This window comes from Camellia sinensis, chromosome 5 (assembly GCF_055761805.1).
Source record: "Camellia sinensis isolate YWXY chromosome 5, ASM5576180v1, whole genome shotgun sequence".
In the NCBI taxonomy this organism is placed as follows: Eukaryota; Viridiplantae; Streptophyta; class Magnoliopsida; order Ericales; family Theaceae; genus Camellia; species Camellia sinensis.
The window spans coordinates 217,270,240-217,297,231 of NC_138965.1; the positions used below are offsets into that span (position 1 = coordinate 217,270,240).

The 26,992-nt window shown below is 34.7% G+C and overlaps 1 protein-coding gene and 1 long non-coding RNA gene across 6 annotated transcripts; one reads left to right on the plus strand and one right to left on the minus strand.

Annotated features, from left to right (window-relative positions):
• Positions 1-500: 500 nt before the first annotated feature.
• LOC114293839 (uncharacterized) lies at positions 501-4,683 on the minus strand. 2 transcript variants are annotated; one of them, XM_028237962.2, is made up of 2 exons: positions 4,269-4,683; positions 501-3,658 (listed from the first exon to the last, which is right to left on the minus strand). In XM_028237962.2, the coding sequence occupies exon 2, from the start codon at positions 3,518-3,520 to the stop codon at positions 1,079-1,081; it is 2,442 nt and encodes an 813-aa protein (XP_028093763.2). In that variant the 5' UTR covers positions 3,521-3,658; positions 4,269-4,683; the 3' UTR covers positions 501-1,078. The 2 variants fall into 2 exon arrangements, with proteins under 2 accessions (XP_028093763.2, XP_028093759.2); XM_028237958.2 differs by having other exon boundaries at positions 501-3,679.
• Positions 4,684-5,927: 1,244 nt separating this feature from the next.
• LOC114256032 (uncharacterized) lies at positions 5,928-13,943 on the plus strand. Of its 4 annotated transcripts, none has more exons than XR_014331077.1 (7): positions 6,325-6,463; positions 6,653-6,749; positions 6,866-6,905; positions 7,388-7,471; positions 10,033-11,296; positions 11,863-12,027; positions 13,613-13,943. It is a non-coding gene; the product is annotated as an uncharacterized LOC114256032 (long non-coding RNA). The 4 variants fall into 4 exon arrangements; XR_014331078.1 differs by having other exon boundaries at positions 11,036-11,073; XR_014331079.1 differs by lacking the exons at positions 6,653-6,749; positions 6,866-6,905 and having other exon boundaries at positions 5,928-6,463; positions 10,033-11,073.
• The last annotated feature ends 13,049 nt before the right edge of the window (positions 13,944-26,992 follow it).

Below are 26,992 nucleotides of genomic sequence, written 5' to 3' on the forward strand. Positions count from 1 at the left end.
TTCCAATTTTTTATTGGCCCACATATTTTGGGGGACAGGAGGGGTGGAGTGGTGGGAGGCACGAAATAAATATATAAAAAAAAAAAAACATAAATAAAAAAATACAGGTCCAACAAATTACAGACTTTGTTTAAAGGAAAAACAGAGACATGGCTTAGTGGTGACAGCCTCACTAGGAATCATGATGGCAATAGGACGGTGGGCTTCTGCAGATCCATTGGCATAATTCTTAGTATTGAAGCAGAACTTCAGGCCTCAAGGATGGCAAAATTCTTAGTATTAACTTACCCATGAAAAATTTGGCCAAGTCCTAAAAAATTGGGTAACTCAATCACTGATATATGATAGATCAGATCCAATATGAACTGGGTAAGTGAAAAAAATTCCAAAAGTCTGTCTTTCCTGTTTGGGAAGAGAGAGAGAATGAAGCAGAGACAAGAAACCTCTGAACCATAATTGTCAACTAGCAGTATTTAACATCAGATTCTTAGCATTGCACATTTGAGAAAGAAGATAAAGAGTAGTACTTTCACACAAGCAACAAAAACTTGAGCATGACCGAGCAATAAACTGAAATAAACTCCTATGCTACACTATTATTTGAAGTCTAATCACAAACAATGATACAACTTCAAAGACAAAAGTAAGCGACCATGCAATGTAACAACAGTTCTTTTGTTTTTCAAAAAAAGAAAAAAGAAGGGAAATTAAGGAATTAGTGCCCTCTTGGGTGTGAAAAGTGTGGCCACGGGTGGGCAGGGTTTGTATTGGTGCACTTCAACTGATAAAGAAATCTTCTTTGAAGGACAATAAGTTGAAAGAAGTATATACAATCCTACCTTACAGATCCTCAAGCGCAAGTTGTGTTGGCACTGAGGACAATTTTGTGCTTCCACTTCCAAAAATCCTCAAAGTTGCAGATAAATTTGAGGTTAGGATTATCTGAAGTGATTCAGATTATCCAATGTGATAATGGTTCCAACATTATGGGCATGAAATCCAAGAACAGTAATCGGTTCCACCAATTTTAGTCCAAAGAGAATAAATTACATCCACTTTAGAACAGATAATCCAAAATTCAACTGTCTATCTTCACTTCAGTAGAATTTACTTTCTCGTCTTCCCTCCTTTCCCAGCTATCTTCCAAAATTTCTACTTCCTCAGGCTCTCTTGTTTTATTCCCTGATATCTTCTCACTAAATTTAATGGAATTCTCTTCTGTTTCTTCATTATTAGGTTTTCCAACATCATCAACCACCTTTTCTACCTTAGCATTCTCTTCATTTTCATCCCCTACAATGTCTTCTTCCTTAACATCTGGTATTACCAGAAGAAGCTCCAGAGGAGTTGCTGCAGGGTCTAGCTCCCGACAACCCTTTGGAGCATTTGGAGCTTCTTGACCAGTAAGCAAGTACGAGGGCACATGATGAGAGAAACGAAACATCTCTTCTCTAGGAATCCTCCTAACTTTCCTCGGGTCCAAATGCTGGTGAAACACTGTCTTAAAGCCTGCAACTTTGACTAGTGGTGTAACAGTCACACCGAGTCCCTCATCATAGTCTTCAAGTACTTCGGCCATGTCATACTTGTGTATTGCTTCATCTGCAGTCAGCTCATTCCATTCAGGAGTCCAATTCCTATAGAGAGCCCAGACCTCCCCTTTCCTAGGAAAAATGCAAACTATTCCACGTGCACCTTTTGTCCACCGAACTTTGTGTGAGAAAGAATTGAGCGAGTTATTGATTTCATGTTTGCCTATTCTGAAATCTCCACAAGTTTTCGCAAAACCAGAACCAACCCAGTTTAGTGGACCCAGTTCGCTGTTGGTTTTTGAATTAAGCCAACTGATCCGCATCTTGAATGGATTCAAGGAGACAACATTGTGAATCATGGCGTAATAACGAGGCATGCCATCGTCATCATCATATGCAGCCCATACCTGATTCTCCCCAAAACACCTCTCTGTCCGATCCTTGTCAAAATCATGAAAATCTGGATCCGGTACATTTATTGACATTGGTTCTAAAGGCTCTTTGTTCTCATTGACACCACCCAAACTTCCATGAGTGGATTTATTGACAAGATTTTCATTCTCGCCAGTCTTGCATTTGTCCTGTTTGGCACCATTTACCATGGCATTGTCCTTTTCCTTTACTTCCTCATCTGCTTTCTCATTGACATTCTCCTTGCTTTTCACTGCAGATGTGGCCACGGTAGCTAAGTCCCATTCATTTAGTTTCTTGCGAATTTCTTTTCTGGTCTTATCCATCAATAAGTTCTGAATTTCAAGTGGGGATAAATCATGTACACTCCTAGGCTTATTAAGTCCTGGTACAGAATTGCCCTGTCTAACTCCATACAAGCCTGTCATTCCAGCTCCTCCACTTCCCATGCCCATTTGATTCACAGAACTCCCATATTTCATTGTGCTATGATCTTCCATACTTTTTCTTCTTTTTGCAGAATTAGCCGATGAAACACCACCCGTTCTCTTAGAAGCTTGATTTTTCCTTCGCAAAGCCTCCTCTCTTTTCGTGGCTGCCTGTGCCTCCTCACGCTCTCTCTTCACTTTCTCATATGCATGCTGAACCACAGTTGCAGCTTGAGCAACAGACGAAGCACCTGCTGTTCTAGAGAATGCCCACTGGAAGTTAGCGTGATTAGATGAATCAGGACTACTGAACCCCCCTGATCCTACATTTGGATTGGCCGAGTTGTTTCTTCCTGCAGAATGTACATTTTTGCTTGCACCCTGATGATTCGTGTTCTGTTGCTGCTGGGAATGGTTTGATTGGGTGGATGCTTTATAACCTTTTGAGGACGGTGGAGCAGTTTCTACTGCAAAAAATGGTTCATGACAATTGGGACAGAGAAGATTATGATTGAGATACATTCTGAGATACTCATACTGCATTTTACATCTATGGCACACGGTCCAGAAGGTTCGGGGTTTCTGCTTATGAGATGGAGGAGGGCCATGAGATGCACCTGCAGCCTTAGTTGTATTACCCTTCGGAACCCTCACATGCGGAGTTGTACTTTTGGTGAAATTGTTGAACCCATTTGACCTGGGTGGTGCTGATGTACCCGCACTTGCAGGTGGAACTTTTTGCTGAAAACCTTTAACATTCCTCTTCTGATCATATGCTAATCTCTTCGCTTTATCAGACAACAAACTCCAAGCCTCCGAAATAAGCTTAAATGCCCCATCAGCCCCTATAGACTTGTTTTTATCGGGGTGAAGCATGAGAGCCAGCTTCCTATAATGTTTCCTTATCGTATCCTCATTTGCTAGCGGATTCACACCAAGTATCCCATACCGATCTTCTTCCCCATTTATTCTATTCTCTGCAGCAATATACACATCAAGGGTTGCTAACATATGTTGAATACCTTCAAGACTAGGGTATAGTGTCTGCGCTTTTATAGTAAATTTCTTTGCGCCCAAAATGTCCTTTGCCATAAACTTCTTCTCAGCAATTTGTTTCGCCCTGACGGCCTCGTCTCTATTGCACTCCATTGCCTTCACAAATCTTCTTCGCTGCCTTACTTGTGTGTATAATTACAATGAATCCACAACTAAAAAAGTGAACAAATCCCAGACAACAAGTATTTGGTTCAACAATTTCTGGGTTTTTCTCATACACCACGAGATTACCTGTCCAGCACAATCCAAACCCTAGTCCATAAAAGATATACAAATTAAGCCAAGTAGAGAGCAAACTCTAGCAGAATCATACATGGGGAAAAACAGAGACCACATTAAATCAACTTCTAGAAACAGCTAAGCTTGTTCTAGTTCATTTGGTTCAACTTTGAAATCACAAAATACATGAAATTTTTTAAACATAATAATAATTAATATCCAGAGATATGTAATTGAGTTTAGAAAAATGGAAGTTTTAAATGCAAAACGAGAGTAGTTTATTTACAAAATCTTTATAAAAAATAAAATAACAAAAAAAAAAAAAAAAACTCTTTGCACTATCCTCCTCTAAACTCAAAAATCAAAATTGATTCCCTCGCTAACAAAATTGTAATGAACAAACAAGAACTAAGAAACTTAATTCAGAAAAATTGATGCGTGAATGCTCAAATGACCTCAGAACTACAATCAAATGAATCCATAGTCAACAGATCTACTAATTCAAGATGTAAATCAGCTCAAACAGCTAAAATCCACCGATCGAAACCCTTGATTTGATTACTATAATCGAAACCCTAGAAACACTAATATGAATATCAAAAGTTGGATTAGAAAGAAGTACCTAACAAGTGAGAGAACTGTATTGTTTGATGAATCTGAATCGAATCGAAGAGAAGCCATGGACAGACCTTCTTCACCGAAATTTTATTTTGTGCTTTTGCCCCTCTTTTCTCACACAATCCCCAAAATCCCCAAAAATGGACCTTTTGTGAAAAAAAACCCTAAAAATACACCTAGGCAAAAATGTTTCCAAAAAACAAATTACACACACATATATAAGCCATAAAAATACGACTGTACCACGGGTTTTCCTCGTCCTCAAAGCATCTGCTTCACCACACACTACCCCCAATCCCCATTCTCATTGGTTGGAAATGCTAACCATGGTTAATTTTTAACTCTTAGATTAGATTGGCAAGTTTAGGAGCTCTATAATTTTTTTGGGGGGATGAAACCCTCGGCCTTGTTGGGTTTGTAGGACTTATTATAAGTCTTGACTATATGAATATTTTTATTTATAAAATTTGTGTTTAAATTAATCATAAAAAGTTAATTTATGAGTCTATATTTTGGACTCAATGATATATATAAGTGAAATGATTAGTTTATAATTAAAAAATATATGAAACAAAGACAATTAAATATGAAAAGTGAATTTAATTTTTGGACTTAATTATCATCACACTTAGGGATTATTTATAAGAAAATCGTATTAACTACACAATTATAACTAACTGATTTTATTACATTTATTTTCAAATTAATGAACAACAATTATAATTTTAAAAATAGATATAACAAAATATATAACTTTAATTATTAAATTAATTTAATTTTTTATCAACGATTTACACATAGTAACAAAAATTAATTAAAAAAACCATGACCGACGGTAGAACCCACTACAACTACTTTTAAATTTTTTATTTTTTTATTTCCAAATACATTGATGAGAGATTAAAGAATCTAGTCAATTCTCTCTTTTGTGAGATACATGAGCCAACCTAGTGGTTGGAGTAATAAAATTAACCTATTTTGGAGTATACATTTTTTTTAATGAAATTTTGATAATTTTATTGTGCTGATAGAAATTCCTATAATCTAGTTTCTCTGATTTTTTTGGCAATAATATTATAAATTTTAAAAATTTATTTAGAATTTTATTTTATAAATAATATAAATTCACAAAATACCAAATCCTATCTTATATTTATTTTGTTAATAGATTTATGAACAATAATTCTGGGTTTAGTCGACATTCAGGCCTTGTTTGGTTTGTATTTGAGAAACATGTTTTGAGATAAAAAGTACGAAAATTTGTTTGGTTTGACTTTTTTTCAAAAGATGTTTTGAAAAATTATTTTGAGGGAGAGTTTTGGAAAAAGTGATTGATTTGATGTGTATGAGAGAGAGATTTGTTTGGAAAATTTGTAAACCAAAAAAGTTTTAGAAAAAAAATTTGAGAAAATTTGTTTGATTTGATTACTTTTGAAAACTTATTTGTAGAAAAATTTTTCTAAAATTTTTTGAGAAATACAAACCAAACAACCCCAATTTTTCTGATAAACTAAAGGGAGCTGTTAAGATGTGCACCTCAATAAGATGTGCACATCATATACACATCTATTTTAAACCATTAGATTTTTATAAATTAATCTCAGCCACTGAATAATTTGATTAGGAATATTGACAACCTCTTCAACCGGTGACCTTTCACTACAGGAAAAATAGTTTACAGCAACGTTTTTTTGTGGCGTTTAGGGAAACGCCACTATAAATTAACGAAACCCAACGTTTTCGAAACACGTTGTGTCTGATCTCAGTGAACGGCGCCGTATTGGGTCAATGTATTGATCGTCAAAACCTCCGTCTCTTTGAACTCAGTCTCTCTTTCTCAGTTTCTACCACAACTCAGTTTCCCTCTCTTCCAAAACCCTCGATTTGAAGCTCTCCCTCTCTCTCGCTCAGTTTCAAACACACACTCTCTCGCTCGCTCGCTCAATTTCTCATTCTCAACCCTCGATTTGCTCGATTGCAGATCCAAAACGCTCGATGGTTTGCGTTTCATCGATCTATGTCGCTCGCAATCGAACTCTCTAGCTATTCTTCATCGATCTCTGTCGCTCGAGTTGTTCTTCATTGAACTCGAACTCGATCTGTTCTTTATCAAATCGATCTGTTCTGTTCTTCATCAAATCGCAGATCCAAAATCCAAAATCGATCTGTTCTAGCTGATCTCTCTTGCTCTTATATCAGGTATATTTTTCATTCTCTACTTTCTCATTGTCAAATCTGCTGATCTGTTCTACTTTCTCTGTAATTTTTTCGTTCTTTAGTTTAAAAAATTTGGATTCTATTTACTTAAAATGTTTGTAATTGCCGAAGTCTTAGTGGATTCTAGTTACTTAAAATGTTTGTTTGTTTGTAATTTTAATTTGGATGTAGGAGACAATAGGTCGCTTAATCAAATTCCTATTGCTTGCAAAGATGCAGTAGCAATTTTGTTTATGTTTGATCTTACTAGCCGGTGTACTCTAAATATGTATGTTAATTATTTCATCATTAAATCAATACTCCTTTTAATAGTGATACATACACAGTTTTAAGTTTAAAGAACCACTAATTTGATATAATTTTGTGTTTTCTGGATTATTACAGTGTTATTGGATGGTACAATCAAGCAAGAAAGTGGAATCAAGTACTAAATCTATCTTCTAAATTTGCATCAATTGGAATGTGTGGTTTAGATTATTCTATGCATTTTTCTGTAATATTTTTTCTCCTATAGCAGTAGTGAATGGATAAATATAATGGCAACGAACACATTATGAAAGTGGGTAGAACTTCATTTTGTTGATGGGGGTCTTTACTAGTGAAGTGCCAAACATTTAAGATTATTAATTATCCAATCATATATTCCTCAAAAGAAAATAAAAAATAAAAAAAATTACAATAGAAAAAGTACTTGTTTAATGCAATTGTGGGAGAGAAAAAGATTTATGTCAATAATTTGATCATTAATAAGTGTGTTATGGATGATATCGACAGCAATCTCTATTTTTGTATTGAAAAGAATGAAGTTGCAGAATTTCATTATTTGGATACTATTCATTCTTAAAAGAGTATGAACATATTTTCATATAAAATTTTTAATTTTTTTGCTTTAATTTTTGTTTGCAGACGGCAATTCCTATACTAATCGGGACCAAATTCAATGATTTTGTCCAACTTCTGCCGGATTTGCAGTGGACAATTGTGACCCAGGTACAAATTCCTCAGCATTTTTTGTGTATAATTTGTTCAGCAGTATTAATTGACAAAGAAATCTGTCTTTTTGAAATAATGAAGTTGATTAACTAGTTTTGTTCCCAAATATTAAGGAAAGCTTTAATATGCAAATTAAACAGGACCCATATTTTTCATATAAAGTACAACTTATTCATCATCCAGTCTGAAGTAGGAGTATCCAAAATCTTGGTTCATAGCTGCCCACCCCAAGTGTCCCTAGCTAAACTAACTGCTTTGGTAACAAATTAATCTAAATTTTCACTTCAATAAATAGTGAATCCTTGCAATAGCTTTCCAAGGAGGAGGTGGAAGCCAAAGATAATTGCTCCTCAAAACTATATCTTTCATGCAAGTCTAGTGAAATAACAAAACCAAAACACATGAAAAGTAAATTCTTGTTTTTATCTAGTTTAACTGCTTGTTTATTTGCAAAGGAAAAAGTTGCTGTTTTGGGGGAAACTTTCCACTTGTGACCTGCTGATGCCTGTTGAAGTGCATTACTTCCAAATCCAGAAGTCTATTAGTTGATTTATTCAGCCTTTTATAATTTGTTTATGCATTAGAAGATATTTTGTTGCCATTATATGGAGATCTAGACGGCGTAGATGAGCAAATAGTTGTGTTCTCTAATTTATCAAAAAAAAAAAAAAGTTGTGTTCTCTAGCTGTCTTTCCCACTTTGTTTTTTACATCGTGTTCAACTCTAGGTACTATAATTAAGTTAATATCTTATGCATCTCTACAAGCTGTCTTCTCTTTTTCTATTTCTTCTTCTTCCTCTTTAACTAGAATCTAACCTAGCTAGCTGTCTCTGAGTATCCTATAGTAGTGTGAAAACTTTTATTATTCAAGTTTTAATGGTATTGCATTTTTGAGCTTTTGGTGTTGCTGTCCCAAATCACCAAGAAATACAGATTTGGATCATTGTTATTCTTTAACCTGACTATGTATCCCATTGCTTTTTAGTTTTTATGGTGTTGTGAAGTCAAGTTACAGTCTAAGCATTCACCTTCGGCCCTATAATTTTGCCCATAGGTGTATTAAAGCAAGAGGACCATTACTGGATGGTAAAATTTATAAATGACTGCTGATCCTAAAACTGTAACCCCTGGTGAAAAGTTTTACGTATGCTTAATCATGTGGTCATGATGAAGAGTATGCTACTTATCAGGGTGAAACATATAAAGAATATGCCAAACTGATTTGCTGATGGGTTCAGCACAGTTTTTCTATGGATGTCATTGGCTAGGAAAAGAACTCAATTGTTACTAAAGAAAATATCAAACAAGAAACTATACCTCAATTCTAGGCCCTTTTGATGGTAGAAGTTGCAGTTGATTCTAAGTCAGATGCTTCAGAACCAGTCAAATGCTTGAAACTGTCATTTACACTGCCGGCAGATGATACAAAAATCTATGATGCTTGAAACTGTCATGTTGGGCATTGGGGTGATTGCTGTTGCAATGATTTGGGACTGATTTGGGACACTTGATCAAAGCAGAGTGAAAACAGAAAACAAAAAAAGGAAAACAGAACAAAAACAGAGTGATTAAATATAGCAGTGAATGTTGAGCAGAGCAGTATATAGAACACATTAGGAGATCAATATTGCTATGGATGATCATTGTATGTAAATGTTTCCTTCATTGACTGCCCAATTTTTGTTATGAAATAGTTGTAGAACACATTTGTGATTTTATTGCCTTGCTCTTGATCCCTCTATTCTTGTATTAGTTTCCTAGAAAAATTTATTGAAGGTTATTATGGCTCTCTAAAGAACATGAAGTTCTGCTTTGTGAATAATTATGATGAAAAACTCTAATTTAAGACCTCCAATACACCTTTACTGACATGGACAGAGCCACTTGAATGTCACCCTCTCGCGACGACAATGAATAATTTATCGATGATGTGATGTTTTGTTGACAATTACATTAATTTCTTTGGCAATTTTGTGACTGGAACCCAAGTATCTTATCAATTTTTATCATTCTTTCTAGTATCTTCTAACTTGATATTGATATTTGGATGAGTAGGTCATAGTTCGAGAAGCCCAACACTCATGCATGGTATTGATTGGAACCCAAGTGGTGGCATTTTACATATTGTGCCTAATGAGTTGAACCAAGTGATTGACGGGTATACACCCTTGGCTTCTCGTTTGGGAGTTGTAGCATTGCCAATTATTCATTTACTTCTAAGTTTTAGTGATTTGAAACTGTCATTTTCTTATTTTACTTCTAAGTTTTAGTGATTTGAATCTATGAACTGCGCTTTTAGGAAATGCAAAATCAGCTTCTTTTATAATATCAATGTAACATGGTACATGGCCAAAATAAGAAAGAATAGGAACTGATCTGTGGAACTTCTAGTGAAGTAGGGAATTGTTCTGTGATACGTTTGTTTAATGCAAATGTTCGGTAAATGGGTTTAAAGTTCTTGGACTTGTCTCCAACATGAGCATCTGTGGTTTGATACTGAAGAGTGGTGTTAGCATTGCCAATTATTCATTTATTTACTTTTTCTTCATTGATGCAGGCTTATATCACGAGCTTGGGAGATAGCTGGCACACGATATGAGGCACATGGACACCCGAGCTAAAAGACATCTCAATACCCCTTTTAGGACAACAGCACTACAACACCAAGATCGAGACCAAATGCACTTGGTGTTTGTGTGGGTCAAAATCACCTAATGAGAGTCCTCCTGATGAGGCACTTCTTGATTGTCCTTTGAGAGTCAAGTACTAAGTAACACTGGGATAGTCCTTTGTGGCTAGAGCTAGGTTCTGTGAGGTACTTCACCCCCTTGCAGCTTTCATAAGCAAGGGGGAGATTTATCCATCTTATTCTTGAAATTTTGATCATTTGGGTTGCAAGGCATGTTTTCACCAAGGGGAGCACATTGGATCCTAATGATCTCTTAAGATTGTGTAGACGCCATCACATGTCACTCCCTACCTATTATAAATAGCACATCCTTGCTCCCCCATCACAAACAAGAACAGAGCTCTAAATCATTCCATGCCTCTCTTTCTCTTAGGCTACCTTGTCTCTCACTTAGCCTGCCCCAAAACTCCTGCATGCCATTTCACAAGTTTTACCACCTTCCATTTGAACTCACCCACACTGAACAAAGGGCATACCCCAATTTGTTAATGTAATAAAAGCAGATTTGTAAACTCCAAAGGATATGATACAAAAATCTTTGATAAGTGGATGGAACAAAGAATAAAATTAAGGCATGGGTTGACCTATACTATGTTATTGCCCTCAAATAAGAATTACTTATTCTTATCTCAAATTAGTGTTTGATATGCATGCTTCATGTTGTTGATCACTTTCTTCACGTTGTATGCATCATCTGATTCATATCCTGTATCTTAGTAGTTCCCATTCACCTATACATTGATTGATGGATTGACTGATTTAAATTTGAGATTACTAGAAGTATTTTGTAGTTCTTTCTTTAATATCTTTGTTATGATTAACATCTTAGAACTTCTTGAAATTTTGTGACATTTGAATATTTGTAAACTAGGGCCAATTCCTATTGCTTGGATAAATTTCTTCAAGAAGGTGAACTCTCTCTCTCTCTGTCTCTCTCTCTCTCTCATAAGGACCTTTTTTGAGCCATAGTTACTATCTTTTCATTCATTTGAGTTTTCTTTTTCTTTTTTTTTCTTCTTCTCTTCTTTCTAATCATTGAGCAACGAACTTAGGGTCATTGTTTCTTTTTATTCTCGTATATGTCAAGCTATATTTCATGTCAAGGATGGGATGACATATGGACGACTCATTGGTATTTTTTTTTACTTCAAATATATATTTTGCTCTACTGCCCAAGACTCAAAAAATCTTTACAACAGTCTATACTAAACTGCTAGAATTTAGCTGCTTTTTTAGTGTTGATATTATTGGATTGATCCATGATGTGGATCAAATAGTGATGTCCATGGCAGCTAAATAGGTCTTCTAGCACTTTCAATCGGACTTTCATTTACTCATACATAAAATGGGCATACTTTCTTCTAGCTTTCATTTTCCCTTAGTGGAGTTCCATTTTTGTAATGTTGTAGTAGCTGAATAGATCATGTAGAGCATAAATGCTACCTGATGGTACTGGTTAAACAATTTGTTCCAAGTTGTTGTTTTATGATTTTTCAACTTTTGCCCCAGTACATACATATTTTAATCGAGAAAAAAAAAATGCTGTCGTGCGCATGTACTCATTGTCATGTCTTTTTTTACTCCTTTTGATTGTTCTTATGCGAAATGATTTTTCTTCTGCATTTTACACTTTATTTGCTTATGACTTAATTTATGGGTAATCATTGGTTTTTGTAACAAACACTTGAAACATGTCAGGTAGATCAGTTATTGCTGAATTTGCAAGTTCCCGTTATCCACTGTATTTTGCGGTGAGACAACATAATGAAGTGATGTCAACAGAGCAGCCTTGTGATCTAGCATATGAATTTGGAGATGGATTCTTGGGTATCAATGAGTATCCTCCAGGTTTTCCAAGACCAGGTGCGGAAATTCCTATAACATCTCATGCATAGTCGACTTGAATTATGACTTATTTTGTTTTTTCAATCACCTTGTTTATGGGGACATATTTGAGTCATTTCTTGTACTTGTGCTATTGTTTCTTACATTGGATTTTGGTTTCTTTTATCAACATTAAACACTTGTATATGAATATACTGAAATGTCTGCATGGAATTAAGTAGTTGTGAAGTTTTCGTGGAGGAAAAAGGCTATTTTGTGGTTTTCATTCGACTCAAAAGTATTAAATCTTGGTGATTGGTGAGGAATTTGATTTGCATGGATTAAGTACTTCTGGAATTCTCTCTCTCTCTCTCTCTCTCTCTCTCTCTCTCTCCAAATATAAATGCACCCATACAGATATTTATGATACTTGTCTAGGTCTATAATATATAGGATTTATGCAAACACAACATTCAACCATACCAATTGAAGAAAGCAACTTGCCTTCCCGAAAACAAACAAAAAATTTATGCTTTTTAGTTTTAGAACAAATACCATTCAAATAATAGTGTTAGGACTAGTTGTGGTGGTGGTAAAAAATAGTACTTTAGTCTCCATTGGATTGGGGTCTGTGAGGAAGTAGATTGGGCATAGACTTGACCTTTTGCACTCTTTGCACGAAGTGGGTGTCCTCGGGTTTGAACCCACAATCTATCAGGTTAATAAGCTGAGTTTTAACCTTTGAACCAATAGCCACTTGCCTTCTCGAAAACAAACAAAAAAAAAAAAACAATATCACAAAACAATATCACATAAAGAGAATGAGTTGGTTTCGGGGATAGTTTGTTTTCAGGGATTGTTAATCTATATATGGATCTGTTTGTCTGCTTTGGTCTTTTGGTCCAAAGCATGTCTAAAAACTCATTTGTGTGTGCTTTGGTCTTTTGGTTTACTTATGATGATTATTATTAGAGAAAGAAATGAACTAAGAACTTGCCAGAATAGTAGTTAGTGACCAAGGAAAGATGGTATTAACTAAGGATCCATATTACGGAGAGAAAAGAGTTTAAAAGGTTCTATATAGGTTATAAAAGATTACGAGGCTTGTTCTGGCATCATATGGGAGAATCAAAAAATTGATGAAATAAGATATTAAATCAAAACTAATAACATAAGAAAATTAAATTATTTCAAATAAAAAAAAATGATACAATTTTACATTATTCTAGACTAAATTATACAGTGGACACACACAACACCACCCCCACCCCCACCCATCCAGATAGAAGAAACATTTCCTCTTTTTCTTCTTTTCATTGTGTCTATTACTTTGGTGTAATATGTGGGACAGCAATGATCTGACATCCCATATTCTCATAGATGAGGTAGGTATGTATTGCCTTGTTGACTGTTAGGAGTAAGCTAGCTTGTTTTCAATTCTATTTGCATTCTGAGCTCTTCTCTGTTTTGATTTTGCTACACATGTGATGGAAATATTGATTTTGTTATTTATACTTTCAATAAAATCTCTAATTAAAGAAATGGTACAAGAAATAAGCATTTGAATGTATATATTATACAAATCAAAATTAAGCATTATCTATGTTTCATTGTTGTTTTGCAGCTTGTTGGAAGCCATTGATCTCATCCTCCAAGGTGCTCAGAATCTTGTGGTACCAATAAAGTCCAATTCAAGAAGAAAATTGCAAGAATCTCCCACAGCTCACAACGGCTGTGAATTCTGCTGACCCAAGAAGACGTGATCAGATTTAGTCAAAATTGAAATGAAAACTTGTGATTTTAGAGTTGATATTTCAATACAATTACCAAGACTTTCTGACATTTAATGATCTGTCTTCTGCTTCTCTATGTACTGTTTGATGTATTGGTTGTTAAGATACAGTTCTATTAACTATTGGTATGCATATATAATTACCAAGTTATAAGTGTGTACATATCATAGATGAGTAATATGGCTTTGAAATTGGATGATTTGTGTAGATTGTTGTCTAATTTCATGTGGTATTTGAAGTATCTGGAGTGTGAATTTGAATTTTGTTTTTTTGGATTTCATTATAATGTATTTGGCTTAGTCTAGTGGAAGATTTGTTTTTTCAGATTCATTATAATGCATATTTTCTAAAATGGTATGCTTTGGACATAATAATAAATAAATAAATAAATAAATAATTTAAATAAAAAAAAGAAAATAAGTGGCGTTTTTGAAAAACGCCACTAAATGACGTCATGCTCACGTCACACGTTAGTTTGTGACGGTAATAGAAGCGGACGTCAACATTTTGTGGCGTTTTTAAAAACATCGTCTAATAGTTTTAGCGACATTTATTATACGCTGCAAACCTATTGCGGTGGCTGTATCAACGACGAAAATTTTAAACGTCACTATAACTTTTTACGGCGTTTTTCAAGCTTTTAGCGGCGTTTTAAAAACGTCGCTAAAACTCGAATTTCCTATAGTGTTTCACTACAAGAAATAAGGGTTTTTGCGGCATTTTTTTAGCGACGTTTTTTAAATCGTCATTTTTGTTAATATTTAACGACGTTTTAAAAACGTCGCATATTGTTTTTATTAAAACGACACAATTTTGTAATTAAAGGCGTTTAAAAACGCCCCCAAATGCGCTAGGCCACATGCGCCTATTTTAAATTTCAGAATAAAGCTTTTGTAAGCCCTTAGGCCTTCAGACATAAACCAACATTGAATCCTCACATCGCCTCTCTCAACCCTCTCTAAAAACCCTTATTTTGAATCTCACCTTCAAATCTCACAGATTCACCGAGTTCAAAGCTCCACCACCACCACCATCTGCACCGGCGAGGTAGTGAGATTCACCGATTCACCGATTTCACAGATTCACCGATTCAAATCTCACAGACATGCTGCAGACATGGTGCATAGTGCCAATTGGAGGCACATGTGACGAATGTACACATATAGCTTCTCATTATCCTTATATTATATGCCCTATGGTAGAGGTGTTTTTATTATTATATTTTTTCTTTTTTTTTAATTTCTGACATGCATAACTTGAATGCTATATTGCAGTGTAAAGACCCTCACTTCTGAAAGTAAATGGCGATGATGTGCTTTGAAGTATTCACTCTACATGTAAGCAGGTGACGTTTTGCAAAAATTGCAGGTTGCCGAAAATGTTAAAGGTCTCTTTTTAGTATAAACTGATCTGTTATTCATTACTTTGAATTGTTGCTCAGTATATTCAACCTCCATTGCACATGAATGGTTCAACAAAGGTTGTGACTCAATTTTTTTTAATTTTATATTTTATATTTTATATTTTCTCAATTTTATAATTTTATTTAATATATAATTTAATTTTTTAACAACAATTTATAAGGCCATAATTTTTAATTTATCTAAATCAAGATTCAAGAGAGTATGTGTTTTCTGCGGTAGCAGCCCCGGCAACAAGCCCAGCTACCTGCTCGCCGCTATTCAGCTTGAATGGGAGTTATTATTTCATATTAGTGTTATTTTTTAGTTTTATTACATGTATTTTTTTAGTTTAATAACATAAAATTAGCACAATTAAAAAAAAAACGAAAAAGAGGGCTATCATGGCGTTTCTAAAAACGTCGCTAAATAGTATCCCAACGGTTGGATTTTTTGGAAAAAGAGATACGACGGCGTTTTAAAAACGTCACTAAATAACATGGTGATGTCATGCTATCGTTAATAGAACTTTTAGCGGCGTTTTTATAAAATGCCGCCTATAGTCATATAAGCGACGTTTCTAAAGCGCCATAGAGTTATAGCGACGGCCGCATCTTCGACGTTTGGTGAAAAACGTCACGAAAAGATTTGGCGGCGTTTTTAGGACCTATCGCGGCGTTTTTTAAACGCCTCTGAATCCTCCATTTCCAACAGTGTTTTTTCAAAACCGCTATCACAAGTTTTTGAACTTTGTTATGACGGAACAAACGAAAACAAAGTAAAACAGAGGAATCACACAAGAATACAAACATACGAGTGGTTTGGCTAAAAGCCTACATCCACGAGCAAAAAACGACAAAGGGTTTAACTATCAAAAGAAGAGAAATTATAATGACCGACTGTTTCTATCAAAAGTCATTTTTGTAGCAAAACTTCTGTTTAATCTCGAACACGCCCAAAACTTAGTCTAAAAAGGGATTTACAGCCGAACACGCCCAAAACTTAGTCTAAAAAGGGCGTTCAGGGCCGAAAATTCAAAATAGCCCCCGAACCGCCATGTGGCTCTCACGGGCAGCTTCCCCATGATAAATAGGACTTGTGATAATTGACGGAATGTAATTCGGATCCGTAGGTTGGGAGTTAGAGCCGAATACGACCAAAACTTACTCGAAAAAGGGCGTTTCGGAGGCGAAAAATCAAAACAGCCCCCGAACTACCATGTGACTCTCACGGGCAGCTTTCCCATGACAAATAGGACTTGTGACAACTGACAGAATATAATCCGGACCCGTAGGTTGGGAGTTAGAGCCGAATACGCTCAAAACTTACTCGAAAAATGGCATTTTGGGGGCAAAAATTCAAAACAGCCCCCGAACCACCGTGTGACTCTCATGGGCAGCTTCCTCATGACAAATAGGACTTGTGACAACTAACGGAATGTAATTCGGATCCGTTGGTTGGGAGTTAGAGCCGAATATGCCCAAAATTGATAATTGATTCATCATGGAAGGTTGCTTTTGTGATTGAACATACATTTCTACATATTTCCTTTTGTGATTGAACTTTATTTTGGTTATTATTTTTCTCACATGTTCTAATATCTTCAATGAAATGGCACTGACAGACATTCATAAGTAGGGATAGTTTTATATCCAATCTAATGATTCAAGTGTTTTTTGCAAACAATTAATGAGGAAGTTGGTAAAAAGAATAGTTTCTATTCACATCGGGCTTTGATATTGGTTTAGCCATAGAATTTGGATACATGTTGCATACAAATAAAAGATTGTTACATTAGCTTTATGTTAGTAATGACAGATTTAGTAATGATTGTTCTGCATTTAACAATGTTCCTTATAACAAAAGACTTTAGAAAGACTGATAATTGATTCATCATGGAAGGTTGCTTCTTTGATATGTTATTTGTAACTTGTTCCCAAATTCATTCATGAAGTTGGGCATTTTTGGGTCCAATTCTAACATTTTTTTGTTTTTTTTGTTTGTTGTAGATGACTTTGTTGCGTGGACTTTCAGAGTAATATTTTGGTGTATGGAGAAGAAATTTCACTTTTGTATAGAAATAATGTAATACTTTTGTTATCCCCGGCGTTTGTGCAGTTCACTATTACTGATACAAAAAACTTTTGGCAGCCAACAGATAATTACAGGCATGGTTCATGGATCACCTTTTGTCATCGTACATATATATGATTTTTTGTCGTGGTACATAGATGTACTTTTGTCTTGGTACATACATCACCTTTTGTCGTGGTACAGATTACGTTGTAATTTGTACCATGCCAAATAGTCATTTCACATGGTACTAAATATATTTATTGTATATGGAAGGCTTTACTTTTTGTATGATTCTATATTTTGTATGAAATTATTATTTTAATTTGGACAATAGTTGGTTTGTGTGTACTTTGACAGTTAAAGTTATTTATTTTTTGTATACAAAAATTGACTTTTGGCGACTAAAAATTTAGTCGCCAAAAGTGAAAATTCTTGTAGTGTGTGTCAAAGTCATTTATACCTGACGTCATCATTTGGACATAATGACAACATGACACTAGTAGTGGCAACAATGCGATTATAATGGGCTAAGTCGATGATGATGGTTGTGTTTCAATGGATCAAAGGGCATGATTAATTGAAGTTGGTAACAATAACATTGCTGTTTAATTCACTAATAATGACAACGAAAGAAAGAGTGAGAGTGAGAGAGAGAGAATTAAAAACGAGAAACGTAGTTGGAGTGTCATGCGTTTTTGTTAGTGATAATGTTTGAGGTAATGAAAACACAACAACAAAATTACATATAAATGGCAACCGATAAACCGATCAATTACTATTCGAAAATTGATTAAATTGATATTAATGATTAGGCTTTTACTAATTCATTGGGAACTATGAATAAGTTGGGAATTAATTGGTTTAGTGTGGTTTATGAAAACTAATTGATTATTGAATCAATTAGGTTTATTATATCAAGGATCCCTACAATCAATTGTACAATCAATTGTCATATTTCAATCTCCCTTATATTCTAATGGATTGTACAATCAATTGTGAAAGTTCAAAACTCTAGCCACTAATCGATTGTATAATCAATTGTGGTCTTTCAATCCAATCAATTTTGCAATCAATTATGATTTTCCATTCACTCCAATATGCTATACCAATTGATTACACAATCAATTGTGTTTGAAAATTTAAAAGTTATGATGTTTTGTTGATGTTGTTACGATTTTTGGGACAAAATTATAATCAACATGCCATGTTATGATTCATTGATAAAAGTTATGATAGTTTATTAATGTCGTTATGATTGTGGAAAAAAAAGTTATACTCAATGTGTTATGTTATGAATCGTCACTAAAAGTTATGATTTGTACCACCAAAAGTTATGATTTGCCATGGTGAATCATAATAAAAAATGTTACGATTCAAATGTTATGATAATTAATTACAAATAACTATATTTGTTATGAGTTGTTATCATATTGTTATGATTTATAGTGTCTTTGTTATGACACTTTGGTGAATATTATGACATTGTTATGATTCATTATAATATTGTTATGATATTACAATGAATGTTATGATTCTTTCTGTAACCTGTTACATGACCGGTTTAGCAGGTCATTGTTTATGATGTGGCACGATATAGGCCATACAATAAGTGCATATCATATGCCTTTTTATAAGGTGCACATTGTAGACTTTTCCTAAACTAAATTGTCAACGTAATGCCAAGGTGGGACCCACATACAAAATAGTTACTAATCAAAATGTATAGTTTTGGACCATAAGCCATAAAAGCTCAAGTCTGCCATATAGTTGGACAGCCTAGAATAAGGGCACTGCCATGTATTTTTGTAGGTTGAATTTTTGTTTTTTTCCAAGTTATTTTAAAAAAATGGTTAAAAATTAATTTTTTAAAAAAATATATAAAAAGTTATGAGAAATGATATAGCTCAAAATAAATTAAAAATTGAAAAGTGATTATTTACTCACCTCCTAAAAGAGCCCTACGTCTCTGTTGGCCCAAAAATCAAGATGTATTTCACATGAGTTGTCTGGCCCAACTTTGTAGGCTGAGATTGTTTTAAAAAAAAGTATTAGGCAAATAGATTGTCAAATAGAATGCATTCCTTTTCTAATCAGTTGGGATAACACTCAATTGTTGAATTTGAGTTTGATTCTTTGATTTTGAAGTGATAAGAATCAAATAAGTTTACATACAATTTCATGTTTTTTTGGTACGGAAAGTTTTGTGCTACATTTCCTGTTCTTTGATCAAATTTTAATAGATCTATCCAACTTTTGCATCAAAATTTATCCTTTTTTTATAAATTTAGCAAACCATTCTTTTGGTTGGCCTAGTTTATTTTTACTTTCTGATCCTAACTGGAGGGGTATAGTTTTGAGCAATGCTATATTTACTTAAAGTCTTGCTAATAATTTTACTACAAACATACCTGTTCAAATATCATTATTTATTATTTGTTTTTTTTTATAACCAATCACGTTTGGCCTCTTATACTTTTAGTAAGATTTTAAATAAAATTGTTAATGTATAAAATTATTCTTCTGTAAAACCAGATAATTACTTTAACTAGATTGTTTCATGGGTTGGCCCTTTAAACATTTTGGGCCTTTACACCTTCTATAGTTTCTGGACCATTGGGCCCGAATTGGGCTTCTCATACAAGAATGAGAATGCAATGCCTATAACTTGATTCGTTTTGATATTTGCATTTTGGTAGATGATTTTAATTAAAATTGTTTTGGGCATGGACAGGTGTATGAACAAAATTTGGAGTGTGAATTGATTGTAACTAGTAATGTAATTGAGGATTTGTAGATGTTGATGAAGAAAAGGGGCTCAAATTCAGACCAGATCGATTTGATAATAATTTAGTGAGAAAATAATGTCATAGTTATGCTGGCTTTACCTAATAATCAAAGAGCCTCTTAGTAACTGTTTATTTGTTGTAATTTGGAACCTTTATAGTTATCTTCCTTTTAAAAATGATTAATATAGGTGCGGTTGATCTTTCTCTATGTGAAGTAGAGAACAATGGAAGGTGGAGAATAATGGTATTGATTTGATGATCCATGGTTGTTGGTTTTGTCCGTCATGTAGCCAGTTTTCTTTTTCTGTATACTGTATTAGCTAGTTTATTTATTGAAGTAATTTACATGCTGAAGAAATTGCTTTGTTGTTTTTCTCATCTTTGTAATTTCAATTTCTAAGAGGACTTGAAATTTCGAAATCTGGATTCTTTTGCTTTCATCTTCTTAGGACTTTGGGTAGGGGTGGCACGTGCTGAGAGTTGTATCAGTGTGTATATGGTTGGTGGTGGATGGTAACAACTTAATTTGCTGGAAAATTTATCATTGAGGCTTTCACTACCCCTCTAGGCTACCCATTATGATTTTGCACTTTTGTCATATAAGCGCAGCAATATACAAGCATAATCATGTCACGGGATGTGTCTTTTGCTTTCCAACTAGGCTAAGCGATAGGATCTTCTTCGATTGCTAATATGAATGAAGTAGTACCTTTTTTTCTTTTTCTTTTTTTTTGCAAAAAGAGGTGAATGAAGTTGTGTTTAAGCCTAATACGCATATTCAAGCCAGCTCAATGTAATCATGCTTAGGCCTAAAAGGGGTTGAGGCTCATATAAGGCCCAAAACAAGTCAATAAGGTTTATCATGCTCCTCATGCCTCATTTTCTTTATGTCTATGTATGTCAAATGTCTTAAGCAGCATATACGGTCCAAATATTATAACTTGACATGTGTTGCTATGCAGAGCAAAGTTCCCATTAGTGCCCTAAGATCATGTGAGAGTGAAAATTGGTCGATTGTGGCTCCCAGCCAGAGTGATTGAGAAAGCCTTGAGATTTTATTACCTTTGATTTAAGAGAACCCCATGATGGCCTTAACAATGAACAACTGTGATAATTGTTGTTGATGAAGCCCTGTGGTACATGCCTTGTGTTATGTCAACTAGAATGCATGAGTCTTTAATTGTATGTTTAGCTTTTGTGCACAATTAATACTATGTAGAAATAGGATGAACTGATGCCCCTAGAAGACCTAGAATATTCTGTTCTTGGAGACACTATTTGCACTGATATGGAAAGCTTTTATCTTAGGACTATGAAGTATGTCAGGTGAAATGCTGGGCCTAACAAATGCCTTTGGATCATCGATCTGATAAGGTTATGGGCACAATTAAGATCCTTGGCTAGGAGATACCAAAGGAGTGAAGTTTCTATTGTCTTGGATCAATTTAAGAAGGGACAGAATAAGAGTGAAGTTTCTCATAGAATTAGATAAGGATTAGATGAAGTCAAATGTGTCCTGTTTTTGAGAACATTCAACAATGTGATTATAGAAGTCTTTTATGTCAGATGGTATAGATTGCCCAATAGTGGAGAAACTTGATTTCCACAAATGTTGGATGTTGAAATGGATGGATCATGAGACGGCAAATAACACAATCAGTGAAGTGAAAGTGTTCATATTTAATACTAGACTTGGATTTTGTGCAATTAAACCACACACTTAATTTTTTTTTCTTTCGTCTTCTTCTTTTTCTCGTGTGTAAACAGTAGTTACGTACCGGGAAAAGAGCTTTCACCACCCCCACCAAAAAAAAAAAAAACACAATAAATAAATAAGAAAAAAAATTTAAAAAAGGAAAAAGAAAAAGTCACAGCTGGTTTCACAGAAAACTTGAACTTTGTCAGATTTTATGCAGTGGAATGTTGGAATTTGCCATTTTTCACCGATGATCATCCAAAATGGATTTGCACTTGTGCTATTTGTATGCTGCTTGCTTCTATGATTAGCATGGTCCTCAGGCGTTTTGGATTATTTGTCGAGGTTAGAAATTGGGCGCTTATATAACATGATCCTTAAAATTTTTGAATTTGAATCTTTTGAACCTTATTCATGTAAGTTTAAATTTGAATTCAAAACTTATTTGGATAACCATTCAGAATATCTATATCTATCATATCAATAGATATGGATAGATGGATAGATAGATATTGGTTATATATCAAATTATATGGTTAATCTAAATATATACGTATATCAGATATTACGTTATGTGGTTTTTACCCATAACCTTTTTTCCCATACTCTCTCTTTGACTCTCTCCCAGAAAACAACGATCAAGCCATTTTGCACGGTGACTTGTGTGGGTGATACTCATTTTGTAGTATCACTCCACTGCTGGGTTGACTGATCAGATTTTAGAAGCACGTGATTTACCCACGAGGTTGTGTCATTAAGGTATGATCCGAATTATTTTTATCCGTTGCGTTAATTTATAATGCTTTATGATTTACATTGATATCAGAGCCGATTTGGATTTTTTCGTGCTTATTTTTTATGCATTAAAATATGTGTATTTTTTTTATATAAATATATACACATTATATGCATGAAAATTAGATTGAGAATGTGATACATCTCATTTTTATGTCCATTAAATGTCATTTTTGAGACTATAAATATATTTTTTATGAAAAATGGAGTCCGGCAGTACAAAAATCTAACCAGAAAACACCGTGGAAACGGCGCGTGTGCCTCACGCGCTATATGACGAAGCCCAGCGGTTCCACGCACTTTGACGCGCCACCACGAGCTTTCACGCCCTGACACGCGCTAGGAGCTCTTCCCACGCGCTCCACGCGCGCGCTGTCCGCGCCCTTCACACGTGCGCGTTAGCCCCGCCGTTTCGCGTCGCGCCACGTGAGCAGTCACGCGTGCGCCATGCGCCGCGTAGCAGTTGAGCCGCCTCGCGCCGAGTTGCGTTGAGTTGAGCGGCGCGAGCCGAGCCGAGCCGTTTTTCCCAGCTGACTTGGTTCTAAGGCTTTGTTTGTTCTTTTTTAATTCTGAATTACGTTAAATGGTCATAAGTAATTCGTTATAGCTTTGTTTTAAGCATGGTTAGTACTGTTAGATTCAAAATTACATTTTCTATCTTCTATAAAAAAAATATTTTTTCTGAAATAATAATTCATTATTTCTGCTTTAAAATGCATCTGGTGTTGCATGATTAAGTTTCTGAGGCTGAATTTTTTATTGTAGACTATTGTTGTAGTTTACTATTTACTGGTATAGTTATTGAATTTTACCTGATTCTGAAATATTTATTTCTAATTTTATGTGTGTTTATTAGTTATTTAAAATTCCAGAAAAATTTCAGAAAAATTCCAAAAAAATTTAGAAAAATTTCAGAATGATATACTCTCTGTTATGGCATAATCTGAATATTAAATACAGTATATTGTTATTTTTGCCTAGAATTTCTAATATGTTGTAATTAGAATAGCATGTTTAATTATTTTTTATTTTAATTTCGTTATTAAATGAAACATAGCATGAGTTGATTGTGTATCTACATTATGATGCTATTGTATGGAATTAGAATATTTTATCATACTTTTAGACATGCCATAATTAGTGGGAGGTTGTTCGGTTGAGAGAAATCTTTGTAGATTTACTCCCGAAAATCAATATTTTGTGCATAAATTAAATTGAATTTTGGATAATTGTCACTTGTGGCGCAAGAGATGATTACGAGCATAGCGGATTTTCGATCTTGCGACTTGTGTAATATTGTCACTATTTAATTTAGATTTTTGCGGCAAAATTATATTATGCTAATCAAATTAATCCCAATGCGAATTTCTCTCTAAATTGACTTAGCTTATGGAAGTTAATTGGTTGACCTAGACTTAGTAAAGATGTTCAAATGTGAACAATGTAATCCCATTCTTTAGATGAGCAAAAGTCTTGGAGACTTTAGGTCAAGTCTTAATTGAGCCAAAGTAAGGAAACATGACTCAAAGTCGCCGTGGTTTTGTTGCCTTGTTTGGCATAATAAAAACTAATGTATGCGCTATGGTTAGCGGCACGCTACGTAGTTTTGGTTGGCAGGTTTTGGAGTTATGAAATTAGTAAGCCCTCAATAGATCTATATATGATCTTGACTATTGAGCTACGCGGATTGACTTTGTAACTTGACTTGTAAATAATGTTACATCATTGGATGAAGTAACATTCAAGAGTCACGTCATCCAAGAAATGCGAGCTTAAATAAATTAGTCATTAAGTGTAAGACGAGTAGCTAGTTTGAGCAGTGTTTTGCTCTCTACCCAATTATTGGGAGTGGATGGAGCAAAATTTCATGCACTATAATAGTGTGCGTTGAAATATCATGTGAAGTGAAAAGATTAGCGCTTAGAAGCTGCAAAATCTATTAACACTATGTGAAAAGATTAGCGATTAGAAACTGCAAAATCTATTAGCATTGCCAACTTGTCTAAGTCTGGACACTTATTGTTTCCACACTTGAGTGTGAGACATGAGGAGGGGCTTCTTTGTATGATTCCTTAGTTAGGCTAACATTTTTGAATAACATTTAGCACTAAGTGCAAACGTTGCGGCGTAGTGATGAAAAGGTCAAGGCCGACAAGGTTGTTATGACTCTAAGAATTTGACGCATCGCTTGTAAGAGCATTGTGTTGAATTAGACTCTTTAGCCTAATTCGCGCTTAAGTTACTTTGGAGCTGTCATAGTTGATAGCTTATTATCTCTTTCTTGTGGATAATAGAATTAATTGCAAGTAACTATGAAGCGAGAAATAGATATGGCAAGAGGAGTATCGTCATCTTTCAAATAGATGCAGTAAAGTGTATGAAGAATAAAATTAACTTGAAGGTGCAAGGGATTAGCACTTACTAGTTAAATTTGCGACTTAGGCGCACTTGATATCTCCATGACATCATTTTATGATCTAATGAATATGAATTAGTCCTGAGTCATTACCTAGTTGGGCCTAAACCTTTTAAACTTATCTTCGAGAACTCACACATTAAGATGATTGGAATTAGTTTATGACATTGGTCATGAACCGGTGGCTTATTATATTTAATCACATTAATGAGATGATGACATGATGGTTTGAGTAGGCCTTCTCGGGCCCACTCGCTTGTGACATCCTGCTCTCATGTGAATGTGTAACTTTGTTCGCAATGGGTGCGCACAAGTAAGTAGAAAAGCCGTGGAAGGTCATTTGTATTGGCGCATTTAGTCCACTATAATTTTTGTGACTAGATATGTGTAAGGGTATGATAGCTAAGCCTCAATCTCGACACATTTATAGATTACGATACGCATCTGAGTCAAGACTATTTGATCTCCCATAAGTCAAAAGTTTTGAGATGATTTTTGACATTGCACATATGAGGTTGAGATCAATTAGATAACACCTTTCGTGTTTTTAGTTTTGACCAAGGTGGCGATTATCTATTTGAGTTATTTTTTAGAAAAAACTCTGTGAAGAGAAATGGATGCTTAGAAAATTGATTATTCCTAATACTCATTAACACGGTGTAGTAGAGATAAGGAATTAAGTATTGTTAATGTTAGGTAGATAATGGCGTAAAATATTTCCCAATTGGGAATTGCACTGGTTTGTTGCCTATATCCCTAACTAAGTGCCCTCCATATCAGATTTTACACTCCATTTGAGTAATGGATTAGTAGAGAGCCATCTATGGGCGATCTGTAAGCGTTAAGCAGCTTATCTTTATTTTACTTTTCATAAGTTTGCGAAGTTAAGACTTAGGGTTCTATAGCGCATTATTGTATGCTGTCTTGTAAACACAAAGGGTCGTGTGGCGCATTATTGTATGCGGTCATGTAAACCCTTCGGGTCATGTGCATATAGGTAAGCAGCTTTGTGGTAGTGTAACTAAGTTACATAAAGTTTTTTTTAGTAAATGTGACGTGAATAGAGTTTTTGGAACTCTATAAGATAGAGAATTCTAAGCATAGCGCTCTATGTAGCCTAGTTGAGAATGTAAATAAATTTTCAATATCCTAGGGACAGTGGGCGCAATGTGCCTACTAATGGATTACTCCATTAGAGAAGAATACTCTACATTCTTAGTTGCGTGGTAGCGAATGTGAAAATTTTCCACGTTATCACTGGGTGATTGAGAGGGAAACATTTATGATTGCTCCGCAAGATGATAAAGAGCCTAAGATAATGCCTAAGGCTCTAGTCCCCATTTTTTTTAGAAAGTGGATCAATGTTGCGCGGTTTAAGACAAAGTCTTTGAGGATTAACCATTTTTATAATTTGGTTGACTTTCCATTATGACGCAAAACTGTTATAAAGTTATGCGTAATTTGGATAGACATTGTTGAGGCATATGGCTCGCTAGATACCGAAAAGTCGCACCATTGAGGAAAGTGTAGACCATGAGAAGACTTCCTCCCGGCGAGTGAGGTTATTTTGACTTAGGCTATGATTGACATAAGTTCGGAACATTGATTTGTGGACATTATGACCCAACTTTCTCGTTAGAGGATTGGATAAGTAGATCCGTAGGGATTTACTTTCTACTTTTATGGTGAAAAGTTAGGAGCGCAAAATGGTTGCTAGTTCCAATAAATCTTTTACAGCCTAAAACAGTTATCCAAATAGTGGTTCTTAGATTTCGTCAAGCCATGATAAGCCAACGATGATTGATGAAGACCATTGAGGCATGATCAATGGTCCAAAAGAAGTTTTTCCTTACTTTGTCATTATGAGCCAGGAATTTATAAGGTTGTCGCCACCTAGGGTGGGCAGTCCTCTATTTTAGATATGATGGACATGGGTGATGTAATTTATATGCTCGGATGTACGATCCTTAGGGATTGCTTTGGGATAATTCATGTTTTGTCTTCGATGACTCACATCAGGAATATCCTAGAACGATTCTAGA